This window comes from Gekko japonicus, unplaced genomic scaffold, assembly GCF_001447785.1.
Source record: "Gekko japonicus isolate JY-2015 unplaced genomic scaffold, Gekko_japonicus_V1.1 scaffold15, whole genome shotgun sequence".
Classification (NCBI taxonomy): Eukaryota; Metazoa; Chordata; class Lepidosauria; order Squamata; family Gekkonidae; genus Gekko; species Gekko japonicus.
In genome coordinates this window covers 2627574-2642885 of record NW_015165830.1, presented here as the reverse complement: position 1 = coordinate 2642885, position 15312 = coordinate 2627574, and the positions used below count along the sequence as shown (strand labels likewise).

At 42.5% G+C, this 15312-nt stretch overlaps 1 protein-coding gene across 1 annotated transcript in view; it reads right to left on the bottom strand.

Moving 5' to 3' along the window:
• Window positions 1-3104: 3104 nt before the first annotated feature.
• RSAD1 (radical S-adenosyl methionine domain containing 1) overlaps window positions 3105-15312 on the bottom strand; it is a 24526-nt gene continuing 12318 nt past the window's right edge. The window contains exons 3-9 of the mRNA XM_015410754.1: window positions 9762-9966; window positions 8269-8634; window positions 7476-7539; window positions 7078-7225; window positions 4008-4062; window positions 3625-3728; window positions 3105-3517 (exon numbers count right to left, since the gene is read on the bottom strand). Coding sequence (XP_015266240.1) covers window positions 3403-3517; window positions 3625-3728; window positions 4008-4062; window positions 7078-7225; window positions 7476-7539; window positions 8269-8634; window positions 9762-9966 — 1057 coding nt within the window. The 3' untranslated portion in view covers window positions 3105-3402. The remainder of the gene's footprint in view (window positions 3518-3624; window positions 3729-4007; window positions 4063-7077; window positions 7226-7475; window positions 7540-8268; window positions 8635-9761; window positions 9967-15312) is intronic.

Genomic DNA, 15312 nt, shown 5'->3' with positions numbered 1-15312 from the left:
CTGATTATAGTCAGGTTGTCCTACAATGCATTCTGTGTGGAGCTGCATATGAAGGCAGGAAGCTTGAAATGGTTCAAAACACAGTGGCTAGACTGCTGTGAGTACAGACATTACAAATATTTCACCAGTTTAAAAAAATCTTCACTAGCTGCGAGTTTGCTTCTGGGCACAATACAAGCTGTTGATTTATCATGTATTTAACAGTAATGGGTGGCCCTCCCCATGTGGATTTAAAAAATCTTCAAGGGGCCATCCAGGATAGGATATGTGTTTCTGCAAACTTGCATGTTTTGTTTGTTTGTTTTTGCAGAAAAACCTAAGAAAGAATTGTGGCTTTAGAATGTTTTATTCTTATGCCATATCATGTTACAATTTTTACATTTTCCCATAGTGTTTATCTGATGATGTTTTAATTGGTTTTAATAAAAATCTGTTGTGTGTCTGTTGCTTTATCTCGTATTACTGTGATGTTTTTCAGCTTTGGCTGGTTTACCAGTTGCAGCCCTTCCTGAAGAGGTATGATTTGGCCAGTTACCCAGACTAAAATAGTGTTAAGAATCAACCTCTTAATTAGAAGCCCGGGTAAAAAGAAACATTTTGGCCTGGCACCTAAAAGAAAGCACAGAATCACAAAACTGGATGGGGCCATACAGGCCACCTAGTACAACCTCCTGCTCAGTGCAGGATCAGCCTGTGCAACCTAGGCACCAGGCAAACCTCAAGGGAAAGAGCACCCCACAAGCAAGGTGCCACAATGGAAACCCCCCTGTGTCTACAACACTGAACTGTTATTTGCATGTGGTAAATTGACTTGTAGATATTTATATGGAAAGGCTAAGTATATTTTAAATGAATAAAATAATAAATACAGAGTGAATTTTTAAACCTATTGTATGTTACTTATTTAACTATTCCAACCTAAATAACTACAGCCAGGAAGTCAATCTCAATCATTTCCCCTGGATTCCATAGGAAACACTTCCAAGGTGCATCTTTCTCTTCCACACCCAATTGGAATGAAATTCTGAAATACTATACCCCTATCAAAAGGATGCTTTCTCCAGAATCTCAGGCACATAGGAAGAGGAATTCTTATTCTATGGGCTATTAAAATTCTCATTTGCCCATTAGTCACTTGCCCAAAATAACTACGGCCAGGAAGTCAATCTGAATCATTTCCATTGGATTCCATAGGAAACACTTCCAAGGTGCATCTTTCCCTTTCACACCCAATTGGGTGTGTGAGCTTTTCCCTCTTTTCTCAGGATCCTCAACAGGGAAGGGTAAAGTGGGATTTTTTTCTTCTTCCAAGAATTGTATGGGCGAGGTGGACTGCACACCATACTTTTCTGTACTCTTATTTCTTCTATAATTTTTATCTCACCCAGTCAACTTCCTACTGGCCAAGAGAAAATGTGCTTCAAACACCTCTCCTTGTATTCACATGCCTGTTTATTAAACTATCCCTATCTCCACTCAACCCCCTACTTGTCTGCGCATGCAAACAAAGCCTTTGTCTCCTGCAGGGAAGGCAGGCAGATTGGCTGTTTATCCAGGAGGGGTAAGCTTTAGCCCTTGTCTTTCCCTTCCACCACCATCTGCAGACGTTGCGGTGTGTGAGTGAACAGCCAATAACATCTACTTAATTCCCCTCCATACACACATTATCATATAGCTAGGACAGACTGAGGAGTTTACCGCCTTTCCAATTCATCCTGTCAAGGAGTATATGCAAGTAAAACTGGAAGGTGCAGCCCTAAAGTATGATATAGCTCACACAAACGTAGAACTCGATCATATATAGAATCAGCCCTCTGAAGATTGTGGAATGACTGGCATTTCTAGTACAGTAGTTCTACTTTCTGCCAATCCTGTTTGGGAAGATCAGCCATTATTCTGATTGGACAGCATCCCTGCATGGCTCATATCTGCTGAATCACTCTCTCTCCTTGCTGCCCAACCTCTTTCCTAAGAAAATTAAACTAGACAGATAAAGCATCAGAATGACTATCAAAATGGAAGGTTTCCAACTGATCCTGAACGTCAGAAATAATTATGTTCAGATTTGGAGTATTTTATGTATAGACTAATGGGCATGGGTCAGGTTGAATCTTGATTAGTAAAATCCTGACTGCACAACTGTAGTTATGAGTTATTCAGTAACATCCCTTTACTGAGCCAGAAGGTTCACATTCCTCCTGCAGGCATTCCAATGGTGGTGGAATCTGTGCCAGCTTTCAGGATGATGCTACCCAACACAACTTAATGATACGTCATTCTATGACTTGTTTTTCAAGATACTGACAATGGGCCAAGTAGTGCAAAGATCAGATCTGACATCAGCTGTTACCAAGCCCATGTGCAATGCCATATTCATGGTCAGAAGCAAGCCCAAACCAGTTAACAGGTTGTGGTGGACAGTGTTCCCTCTTAGCTGTGGAGTCTTCTGAGCAAAAATTCTACTTTGTGACCTACTGGCATTAAAGTTGTGAGTGAGCAATATGTCTACTGCATAAATTAGTTTGTTCTGGAGCCATCCTTCTTGAACTAAGACAAAAATGTGAGCGCCAGAGGCTAAAAAACTGAGAGCTAGCTCACACTAACTCAGCTTAGAGGGAACACTGGTGGTGGAGCAAAAGCCACAATCAGATGCCGGTTAAAGATTAGGATAAACAGGGGAAGCCCAGGAAATAGGCTAGATCCAGTTCAAAAGCAATGCATGGTAGAAGGCAGAGTGGGGCAGGAATATGGAATTTGAAACTAAAGTCCATGGTTGCAACAAGGAAGTATGAGATTGAAAATAAAGCAGATTCATTATTCAGGAATGTAGTAGGATACCAAACGGCAAACTACTCTCTAAGGAGCATTGCTGGCTTCCTGCTCAGGTCATTGAGGGAAAGGCTCGTTCACCCTCCCAGTTGTGCTCTGTAGCACTGACCCATGAGCACGGGAAGCTACTCTGTGGATACTGTGCTCAAATCCTTTGTTATTTTAATGGTAATTTCCTCCCACAAAATATACTTTTTATTAAGCTGTCATAAAGGAGAATAATTCGTTAATGAAAACCAGTTCATATTTAATTTATTCACCATGTAGCCTAAAGATATTTCATACTTCATTTATTCCCTGAACAAGGCACAATGGCCTCAGAAAACCAAAACAATACAAGTACAAAGAGGCAAAAGTTCTTCAGCTCACACCAAGTTCTGTATCCAATGATGTGCAAGCACTATTGGCTCACCAGCTTCATTTAATAACCAACATGTTTCTCTGAATTCAGGGCTCCAGTTGAAAAACTTTCACAATTGAAAGCAATGTTCAAACAGTCTTCACCCTCCAACTCAGGGCATTCTCCTTTCCTTTTTGCACTGCTGCCAGTTCAGTTACAACAATGTTTTGGCTTCAGGTTCCCTTTGACCTGTTTTCTCTTTCTGCCCAAGCCTGCTGAAGTTGGCTAAGAAGTGTCAGCAGCAGAGTATCCAGCACAGCCAGACCTTTCCAAGAACACCTGAGGCCCCTGCAGAAACCATTGATCCCCCCCACCATATGACATGGATTAGTCTTGTCCCAAGGAACAACCAGTATTCTTTCCCAAGATACAAGGACAATGGGGCAGCCCCTTACCTGTTGTCTAGAAACAGCAAGTCTTGCTCCTTCAACTCTTTCACTTCCTCTGATTCCCCAAACACATCCCACAGACTGAAAGTGGGGGAAAATCGAAGCCAGTGCTGTAAGCAGAAAATCCTATTGTCTACATGGTGCCTCTTGGTTTTTTTGAGAATTTGCAGCAGTCTGGGATTGTTTAGTCAGATTTACCCATTGCACATAACTGACTGCTACTGTGGTGAAGAAACAACAAGGATAAGTTTGACTAAACATTACACAAGGACTAAAGAATAAGATATGATACAGGGCTGCTTTTTTCCGCAGCAGCACTGTGCTGAGTATTGCATTTAATCTGAGCTGAGGGGGAAATGATATGGAGACCCTACATACTAGAACATTACCTGATGTGAAATTCCGACATCCATGCGGAGTCCAAGCATCAGAACCTCTTCTAATCTGTAAAGACAGCACAAGACAATCAAAGGTCCTAGAACTCTCCTGTAATGTGAGGAAAGTCATTTAGAAATCTGGCTTCATCAAAATATCCCAAGTAGCTTCCTTTTACAGGAAGACACATGCATTAATGATATTTCATAGTAAAATCAATGTACTTGGCATCAGTGTTCCCTCTAAGCTGAGTTAGTGTGAGCTAGCTCACAGGTTTTTAGCCTCCAGCTCACAGATTTTTGTCTTAGCTCAGGAAGGACGGCTCCAGAGCAAACTAATTTATGCAGTAGTCAAATCGTCTGCTCACAACTTTAATGCCAGTAGCTCACAAAGTAGCATTTTTGCTCACAAGGCTCTGCAGCTCAGAGGGAACATTGCTTGGCATGTATTGTAGTGCATTAGAATGTTCAAAGTGTTCAATATACATTTTTAAGTACTCATTACAACAGCTGACCTTGATGTTATTTATTTATTTATTTATTTAAAGCATTTATACACTGCCTTTCAACCCAGCTCGGGGTTCCAAATGTGCTTAATATTAAAACATTTAGAACATTAAAACAACACTTAAATTCCAAATATTTTATATGTAATTAAATAAAACATATAAATACATAAAAACACACAAATAGGGAAGCGATCTAATAAAGTGTTAGTGAGAGAATGCAAAACAAAATAAAGTCTGGCAGAAGACAACGACAGAAGCACACAGAAGAATCTTCCTGGGAAGGGAGTTCCAAAGTTTCAGTGTCATGACTGAGAATGCCCTTTCTTGAGTTGCCACCATCTAACTTTAGATGGTGGGGGCACCTGAAGCCGAGCTTCTGATTAGAATGGTCAGATAGGTTCATATGGATGTAGACGTGGGCAGTTCTTAGGGTATCCTGGCCCTAGCCCAAATAGGGCTTTAACAGTCAATATGAGCACCATGAACTGGGCTCAGAAAGAAATTGAGAGCCGGTGTAAATGGAACAAAATTGGAATGATATGGTCCTTATGACTCACTCCAGTTAACATCCTCACCATAGCATTCCATACCAGTGGAAGTTTCATGGGCAGCTCCATGTAGACAGCATTTCAGCAATCAAATCTAGATGTTATGAAGGCATGAATCATAATGGCAAGATCTTTCCTACCCAGGAATAACTACAGCTGGCTCATCATCCAAAACTGGTGAAAGGTGCCCTTGACCATCGCTGTCACCTGTTTATCCAACAGGAGGCCAAGGTTGAGCAACACCCTCAAGCTATGAGCCTGTTCCTTTGGGGGAGTGAAACTCCATCCAGAACAGGAAACAACCCATTCCTAAGTCAAACCATCCCCACATTAGTAGCACCTCCAGTTTGTTGGGATTAAGTTTCAGTTTGCTAGCCCTCATCCATCCCAAAACTGCCTCTAGGCACTTGTTCATAGTTCCACAGCCTCTCTGGGATCTGCTGGAAGCATGAGATAAACCTGAGTGGCATCTGCATATTTGTGGCAGTTCAGCCCAACTCTCTGGATGCGCTCTTCCAGTGGCTTCATATAGATGTTGAAAAGCATGGAGGGCAAGATGGAACCTTGCAGGACTGTGTAGATCAGAGGCCAAGGGGCCAAGCAGCAGTCCCCCAGCACTACACTCTGAAACCTGCCTTAGGGGCTGGACCAAAACTTCCACAAAACAGTGCCTCCCAGTATTATTATACTGTCAGTAAACTGCCATTTGTATTCTGTGTATGTTCTGTGTAACCTGCCTGCTGTATGATGGGGGGGAATTAGCTCTGTTGCTCTGTTCTCATCCTCCCTGTGCGCTTTGGTGTAGTGGTTAAGTGCGCGGACTCTAATCTGGGAGAACCGAGTTCGATTCCCCACTCCTCCACTTGCAGCTGCTGGATGACCTTGGGCAAGCCATAGTTCTGTCAGAGCTGTTCTTGAAAAAGAGCAGTTTCTGTCAAGAGCTCTCTCAGCCCCACCTACCTCACAGGGTGTCTGTTGTGGGGAGGGGAAGGGAAAGGAGTTTGTAAGCCGTTCTGAGACACCTTCGGGTAGTGAAGGGCGGGGTATAAATCCAATCTCCCCCTCTCCCTCCCCCTCCCAATGGCTGAAAGGCTATCTCCCGCCTTGGTTTTCTCCTGCTCAAATTTCTGCTGAGCGCAAACTGTATTCATTGGCTTAACCCTTTTTTTGAACTGTCTATATCTGTACACGCTTGGCTTTGAGTTTCATTCCTGACAATGACCATGAAAGTGTATCAATAGTGACTTGTATTAAAGCAACCTATTCTTATTAATCGTTGTGGACTTCAAACAGCTCTATAAGGGAGCGGTGGCGCAGGGGATTTTTTCCCTGCTTAACTATAACATCTGAACTGCCAAGCTTTGGCAGTTCTAGCCCCGTGCTGGTGTGAGCAACCAAGCCTTGTCCTAGCTCATTGTCTACCCAGCAATTTGAAAGCTTTGGCAAGTAGATAAAAAGGTGTTAGCTGCCGAGTGTGACTTCTGAAGGTGCGGCGAGATCGAAAGATGAAAAAGCTGTTTCGGCTTCCCTGCAGTGGAGCGAGTCGGCCAGGCGGTAGCAGTGTGGCTGCACGACATCAAGAAGCCCTGACGTCATCATCCAGCTGACAAGAATACACGGAACACGACTGATCCAGCCCGCAGATGAAGCCTCGACTAGCTGCAATGTGTGTGTAATTAAAATGCTGTATGTTTGTCTTCCCTATCCCCCACGAATATTGTTAGTCCAATTGTCAAAGAGTAACTGTAAATCGCCCTGAGCCCGCAGGTGTGTAGGAAAGAGCAATCAATAAATCGAAAGTATATAAATATATATTGAACCTGACATATACCCATATATCACATGAGAGGCTGTGGCTGAGCAGCTTTGGCAGACCTAAGGCAACTACTGAGTTTATAGCAAAGCCAAAATTTAAAATGAAGACTTTCCCAGGTTATCTAATAACCTACTAGATTTCAAAAACACCTTGGAAATATATGGAAAGTATATGAGAAACCCGACCGTGAAGCACATCCCTGTTATACTTACCTGTCCAGTTCGCTCAGTGCAGTCCGCTTCCGGGTCCCATGTCCAAAGGCCAGCACCTCCTTCATCCATACATCTGGCTCCAGGGTCTGTATCCTGGCCTCTTGCTGGATCTTAGCATCTCCCCATGGCACAAATCTCCCATGGGCTCCTAGGATAGAGGCAGTAATCACTGTGATTTATCCCTGATCTCTAGATAAAATAGGCATGAAAGGCGACCATTGCATGGCTAACCAGCAATAGTTAGTTGCTAAGAGATGGCCAGTAACATCCTTCCCAAACTCCTCCTGTTTATTATTATTAAAATTGTGCCATCTGCAAAGTACTGCAGGGAACCCAACCTAAGAGGCTGTTCTGACAATACAACACTTGGCCCCTATTATCTCCCCATGCATACTTACCCGGTCCAAGCCCAATATATTGACTGCCTTGCCAGTAGGACAGGTTATGGGCACTAAATGCTCCCTGGAGGAGAAAAAAAGGTAAGAATAGAAGCCTCTAAGAGGCAGCCTTCAGTGACTGATTCCTAAAGACACTGAGAAGCTCACTTGATCCAAAACTATTTAAAGCTAAGCCTTCCTTTTTCTGGGAGAAGCTATCTCACCCGTTCTTATATGAGAACCTAGTGTTGCTTGTCTCCTTACTTGCTCTGTCTTCTGCTACCAGCTATGCCTGCATGAAACGTGCTGACTTATTGTTAACAGGGTATACTCAGGGCTCCAGTGCAGTAAGACAATATTGGTTACATGAGGGTCCCCAACTTTTTTGAGATTGTGGGGACCTTTGCAATTCTGACATAGGGTGGTGGGTGCAACTGCAAAATGGCTACCATAAAAGGCAGAGCCACACACACAGAGGAAGCCCAAGGGCAGGAGAGAAGTGAGGTAATTTTAAAAATTCAGAAACAGGAGTGAGAGAGAATAAAATCAGCACTATGGTGACAGCTGCCACTAAAACAATAGTATTTTCATCTTGACTGACAATCTGATCTCCAGTGGCCAATCAGAAGCCCTCCTGGTCAAATGTCCCACTTGGCCCACCCACTTTCTAAAAACACTTGGTGGGTACCACATTAGAAACCCCTGCTTTACACACACACATACACACACACAGAGAATTTTAGCATCAGGTACTACTTAATTGCTTTCGTTTATTCCTGGTTACTTAGGCTACATTGAACAGGAAAATACTTACATTCCTAGCAAAATTGGAGATCTCATACTGATGAAAACCTGTATCCTGCAGAATGTGTCGTGCACAGTCATACATCTCTGCTACTGCATCCATATCTGGCATAGCCAGGTAGCCCTGGTGGACTTGTGTGAAGAGAGAGGTACCCCTCTCCAGGGTCAGCTGGTAGAGAGAGACATGGTCATCACACAGGGGGAGCAACTTCTGCAAACTCTGGACCCATGAAGTAACTGTCTGACCTGGGAGACCAAAGATGAGGTCAATAGATGTATGGCCTGGAAAGAGTCTCTTGGCTTCTTCTAAAGTTCTCAAGGCCTCTAATGCTTTGTGGTTCCTTCCAAGGAGCTTCAGGTCTGCATCATTAAGGGACTATGTGGGAAGGGGGAAAAAAGAGAATACATGTTTCTCTTTTAAGGGAAATAAGAGGAGTTCTGGGGAAGAGTCCTGAGAAAAGACATACATTGGGGATGGGATCTAAGGAATAGCCAAAAGAGTAGCTTACATCCAGACATCCAGCTGGAAAGACCTGAGGGCACTTAAGGCACTGAAAAACATCCAGAGAGGGCACCAGACACAGAGGAATGGAGTTCCATAGTCAGGAGATGACTGCTGAAATGGCCCTATCCTTTGGAGCCAACCACACCTTTGAGGAATAGGAGTCACAAAGGAGGGCCTGTGCAGGTAATCTTTTAAATTCACAGGTACTTAGCTGCGTAGGGCTTTATGCGTCAGAACCAGCACCCTGAACTGGTATGTGCTCCTCTGCATATATAATATGGCCTGCATCATGCCATCCACTAAGCAAACTCTGAAGCCTGGGTCCTTAGATTGGAGGAACTCCCTCCAGCCTAAGGTATGATACCACCCAGGGAATATGAGAACCAGCTTTGTGTTTGTGTAAAAGAGAAGGCCATTTATTTTCCATAAATGCATTTATTTCCCAATTTTATCAGCAAGTTTCTAGTCCCCATAGCTTTAAAGGAAAGTCTGAAAATGTGTGGGCAGTGTCTGCTTTAAGATTCAGAAACAACAGTAGGTTAAGACAGACAAGTCAGGACTTCAGAACCATGTACACAATCTGCTACTTTACTGAATCCCTTTGTTTCAGGGCTTCCCCTCTTGTCAAATTTAGATTTTTTGAAAATGTTGGATATAGCATAATTACAGATACAACAGGGAGGAGTTGTTCCACATTTGTGACTGGGATTTTACCTTCCGTAGCAGTATAAGATCAGCTTTTTTGCATGAGTTATGCTGAGGTATTTGTCCTATAAGTAGTATATTATGCTATATACCAGTTTTCTGCTCTTATACTTAAGATTATGCAGTGGAGAGATGATGGCTGAAGGAGATGTTGAACTAGACAACATTTGGTCTCTTCTAGCTTTACAGTTCTATGTAATAAAAAATTTACTGAAATTTGCATAAAAGAGTTTAAGCATAAGTTAAGCTTTCTCCAACACACACTGGCACAGAGTGATATCTTGTTCTTTCACCTGTACTCCAATGGAGAGGCGGTTGACACCAGCTCTCTTGAACTCTGCAAGGCGTGAAGCATCAGCTGAAGTGGGGTTGGCTTCCAATGTGATCTCTGTACCTTCTGCTAAATGGGCACACTGAGAGATGGTGTCCAGGATATCACCAATTGTGAGTGGGCTGGCCATGCTTGGTGTCCCCCCACCAAAAAATACTGAAGTAATTCTGCAAAGGCAAGGGAAGAGACAGGGAGACACATGAGGAAACCAATGTGGAACTATTGGTGTCTCTGCCAGGTTTGCCACAGAGAATAAAACTGTTGTAATGAAATTCCTGACTCTTAAAGGATGTCATTGAAATCACTGCCTTTGCTTCAAAGCAAAATGGATATGATCTATAGATCATATTCAGAATTTATAAAGAAAAATAATCTGCCCGGTGAGGTGGTGGTTAGCTTCTCCAGAAGACAAGTGAGAGATCAGATCCTAAAGGCAACAAATGGAACTACCTTTAAAATTGATGGCAAGGAGATAAGAGTTTTGAAAGAGGAAAAAATACAGAGACTTGGCTTTGTTTTTACAAAAGAATAACATCCCCTACAAATGGATTATACCTGAAGGCATACTGTTTAAATTTAAAAACAAGAGGGGAAAAATTGACTCTGTTATGAAAGTGCGCGCGTTCTTGCAGCAGCAACTTGGACCATCAGAGGAAGAAGACGAGGAGAGTCACAAGGGAAGTGGTGATGAAACACCTACTGGAGAGGACTCAGACTCGGAACTTGGGGGCGCAGCCCCTAAGCAAGGATATCATTTGAGGGAAAGAAAAGAGAAAAAATGAGATGCTAATTTCTTCTGAAGTCTGTTTTTTTTTGTTAATAATATATAAGAGTTCTTTTGCATTGTTCTTTAAGAAGTCAGAAGTTCTAGATTTGAAATATATAAGCGGATTTAATGATCACATTTAATGTAACCAATATTTTTTAAATTTTTACTATAAGCTTTGTATTGTACCCATTATATGATCACCACCTCTTGGGTTTTTAGTGGTTTTTCTTTACTCTCTCCTGTAGTTTATAGTCCCCTGCCCCTATTTTCTTGTAGTGTTTTTTTTTTGGGGGGGGGAAGAAATCACTGCCTTTGGGGTGAAGAGTATCACTACCAGGGGTGGTCAAACTTGCTTAACATAACAGCCACACAGAATAAACATCAGATGTTTGAGAGCTGCAAGACATAAACAAATATTACAAACACATTTTTATTGAAAAATATGCAAATTTGCTTTTTATTAACATTAAATTAGACTGTGTGAAAGAGTCACATGTGGCTCCTGAACTGCAGTTTGGCCAGCCCTGATCACTACTATTAAACATTCCCATAGAGTAGGTGTTTAAAATCTCTTAAAGCAAAATTAAACAAGAGTCCAGTGGCACCTCAAAGACCTACAAATTGTATTCCAGCATAACCTTTCATGAGTCAGATAAAATAAACTCTAGTTGACAAAAGCTTATGTGAGAAAATATTTTGGAAGTCTTTAAGGTACCACTGGTACCGTTTAGTTTTAGAATTAAATGTGATGGCCAGGCTTCCCTCTAATGTATGTGCGTAAATGCGCATGGATTCCCTCCCCTAGACGCCCAGCGTTTCATCCTGAATGCATGGGTGCTTCCTCTGGGGCACCCCGCCCTCCTGTTCAGCTGGCACATGCGGGCAGGCACCATTGACTGTGTGTGAATTGTAACCAGATGCAGCGTGCAGAAGAATCCTGTCACACTGTCACCTGAAATGATAGGCAGGCACTTCCCCCCCTCCTTTTGTGAAGTCGGGGGAGGGCTAACCCAGAGATAGAGCTCCCTGCACAAATTGTGCTCGGCCCTCACTGGCAGGCAGGCTCAGGTTTAGGTGGGGCTGGGAGCTGGATCCCTGTTTCTTCTCTGCTCTCTGGAGCAGGAGCCGGAAGAGGCACATTCCTTGTTTGCACAAAGCACTCCGCTGTTGGGTCAAACAGCCGCATCCCTCTCTTTGCATGGCTTTTCCTTTGCAACCTTTGCAACCTCTCCTCCTTTCTTTCCTTAACAATTTCCCCAGACCTTGCTGCTTAGCTGCTGCCACTCCAAGCTGGCAAAGTGAAACTGACCCATCTGGGCAAAGTGATCTTGGCAGGTAAGATCTATGATGGATCCTTTGGTTCAAATGGCGGGAATGTGGTTTCAGTTTGGCTGCTGTCGCTCGGCATTTTGCGTGCCAAAGGAAGTTCTGTGTTGGACACACTGAATGCGCTGGTTTCGTCTTGCTCCTCCCACCCGCCCCATTTTTCTTTTCTTTTTTAAAAAGTATATTTATTGGGTTTTTTAAGATAATATCGATATACATAATCACAAATACAAACAATTAAAACAACCCCAACATAAAAACTAGGGCTGCCAAGTCCCCCCGGGGGGCGGGGAAACCCCCGCCCGGGAGGCCCGTTCCCCGGCGCCACTGGATCGGGCCCCGGGGGAACCCCACCCCCAAAGCACGACACACGGAAGTGACGTAAGCACGTCCAGGATGTTGGGGGCGGGGCCACAATCATCTGAGGGAAAACTCTATGGTTTTCCCTCGGATGATTTTGGCTCCGCCCCCAACGTCCCGGATGTGTTTACGTCACTTCCGTGTGACGTGTTTGTGGCGCGCACGCACTTTGCATGCGCACAAAGACTCCCGGAGCAAGCCGGGACTCCCCCGCTCCAGGACAGGTGAGTACTTGGCAACCCTAATAAAAACATGGATTAGGAATATTTTCTCTATGGTAACACAGTCTAACATGGAAAACATTTAGAATATTTCACAACTAAACACACTCTGCTACTAGTACCATCTTACAAATTTGATTTCCCCTTTTGTTTAACATTTTGTTCAGATTAGTTTTACAGATTTTGACGTTAGCATTACAAATTGATTTTTCAATTGATTTTTCAAATCACCATTCAAAAGCAACAATATTCTCTCAAGGAAAAGAAGACGTCTCAATTTGATAATCTTATTTTGTTGCCGTTTACTCCCAGAATCTATAAATGTCTTATTTCCATACATATATTATTATTATTATTATTTTCATTTTCTACTATTCTATTATGCTTAGGATTATAGATTCAGTTTTCCCAATTCACTTTGGAGCAGAAGCTTATTATTGCATAACAATAAAATTATAAGATATCAAAACTAGCTACTCATTCTATACCACTACCTTTAAGATTCAAGTTATACATTTTGCTAAAGTTATTTTATACCTATCTTAATTCCAGGTTTACAATTGCTCACTTTACATAGAATTTACAGGTCTTTTCTACTAATTAGTACCAGTTAGTCCCTGTTGGTTTTAAATAAATGAGAAACAAAACCAAGAGGAATGAAAAAAAAATTATATTCATTCCTACCTAGTCTCTTTCAAACATTTTAAACCACTGTTAAGCTATTTAATTCAATATACTATACCCCATTAACAAATACTTTCCAGCAAAAACATATTTAAGATTCAAATTACATATTTTGCTAAAGTCAGTTTATACCTATCTTAATTCAAAGTTTAGCATTGCTCACTTTAAATAAAGTTTTCAAATCATTTTTACTAATTATCTCCAGTTGGTCCCTATTAAATTTGAATATATGAAAGACAAAACCAAAAAGATAATATTCATTCCTACCTAATCTATCTCAAACATTTTTAAACACTGTTAAACTATCTAATTCACTATACTATATCCCATTAACAGATACTTTACAGTCGTTTTCCAGCAAAACATATCTCAGAGACAAATGTTTCTATCCTTTCATATAGCTTAATTTTTTTCTTATGTATCTGCCTTTTATTTTTTTGAATCAGCATGTCGACATGTCTTCTCTCTTTGAATGTGTGGACAATTTTTTCTGGCCTCCCCTCTTTAATTTTCAGCAGTTCTGATTCCAGTGTTTTGTTTTCCATTTTAATTTTCCATACACGTCTTTTGGCTCTCTTTTTCCCCAAGTTTTCTCCTTCCTTAGAACAGAGTTTTTGCGCATTTCGTTTTAACAGTTGCATCTTTGAATAAGACGCTCTTGTTAAGTTCTTTTTCACTGTTTTAACAGGCAGAGGCTGAGTCTCTATGTACACCTTCGTTTGATAAACCTCCTTATTCTCTTCCACACTTGGGGTACAATATCTCGGTTCTTCCTCTATCTCTGTTTCTATTTGTAAATTATCTGATTTTCCCAGTCCTCCTGCACAAGCAACCTCGAAGCCTTTCTGTATACCTTCTCTCAAAATTCTCAGGAATTGCTCAACAGTCAAATCCCCTACCTCCATGTTTTCATCAATTTCCTCTTCCTCTTGCTCTGTAATTGCCATTGTTATTATCCACTTCAATTTAATTAATTCAAGTTCTAATAATGCTCCATATCAACCAGCCAATTTCTTCCATCCATTTTAAATCCTTGCCAGAAAGTAACAACAACAACAACAACAACAAAAAATTCCCCCAAAAAACAAAGAACACACCAACACTCACTCAGCTCCCATTTGTCCTCTGGCCGCTTTTCTTTTCCATTTTGAGCAGCAAAATCAGGGTAATTTTTCCACAGGTCCTTTCCATTTTAAGATTAGCAGTGCGTGTTCTTACCAAATTGTTAGCTGTATTGTAGTTAATATATCCAAGTTAAATCCAATTAAAACGGAGATCGTGACTATGCAAGGCATGGCAGCCATGCCTTGCTCCATTCTGTCGGTCTTGCATCGGGGCAAAGTCAGTCACACCCCCGCATTTCCTGGTGCGGGGGTGACCAAAATGAGCGCCCTGCTATTCAACCCCTCTCCGGGGGGTCGAGCGGAGCTCCCCCGAATTCGGGGGGGGGCCTAAAACAGCAAACGAGGAGCGGGCGGTTTGGGAGCATCCTAAAAACGCCACCCACTTCGCCATGCCACTTCCGGTCCCCTCCCCCAATTTTTCCTATCAAAGTTTGTAACTTCTTCTAGATCCACATTTTGGTTTCAACAGATTGTGCTATATCAGGGTGGGGTTTGTGATCCTGCTTTTTATTTATTTTTTAGTTTATTTTTAATTATGCATTTATTTTTCGTATATTTATCCTGCCCATCCTGAAAAAGGTCTCAGGGCGGGTCATATCATCTTTCAACAATACAATAAGTTTAAAAGCACAGTATAAACATTTAAAGTCAATAGTTATAGCTACTGGTGAAAGTTCTGACTCATTAATACAGATGGATATGGCTGGTTGCCGATAGATGGATGGCTGGCAAGTAGGAGACAGCAACCTTGGGGAGGTCATATGTGGACACCCGCTGCCTCAACCAAAAGCCTTGCGGAACAGCTCCGTCTTACAGGCCCTGTGGAACTGAGTAAGATCCCACAGGGCCCTGATCTCAATGGGGAGCATGTTCCACCAGGTGGAACGAAGCAGCGACGGGGGTGGGGGGTGGGCCTCCGCACGGCCAGGAGGACGAAGCAGAGACGGTGGTGGGGGAGATGGGGGCCTCGTCCTGGCCGCTGCGCACGGCCAGGAGGACGGAGCAGCGATGGGGGTGGGGGGGGGGGGG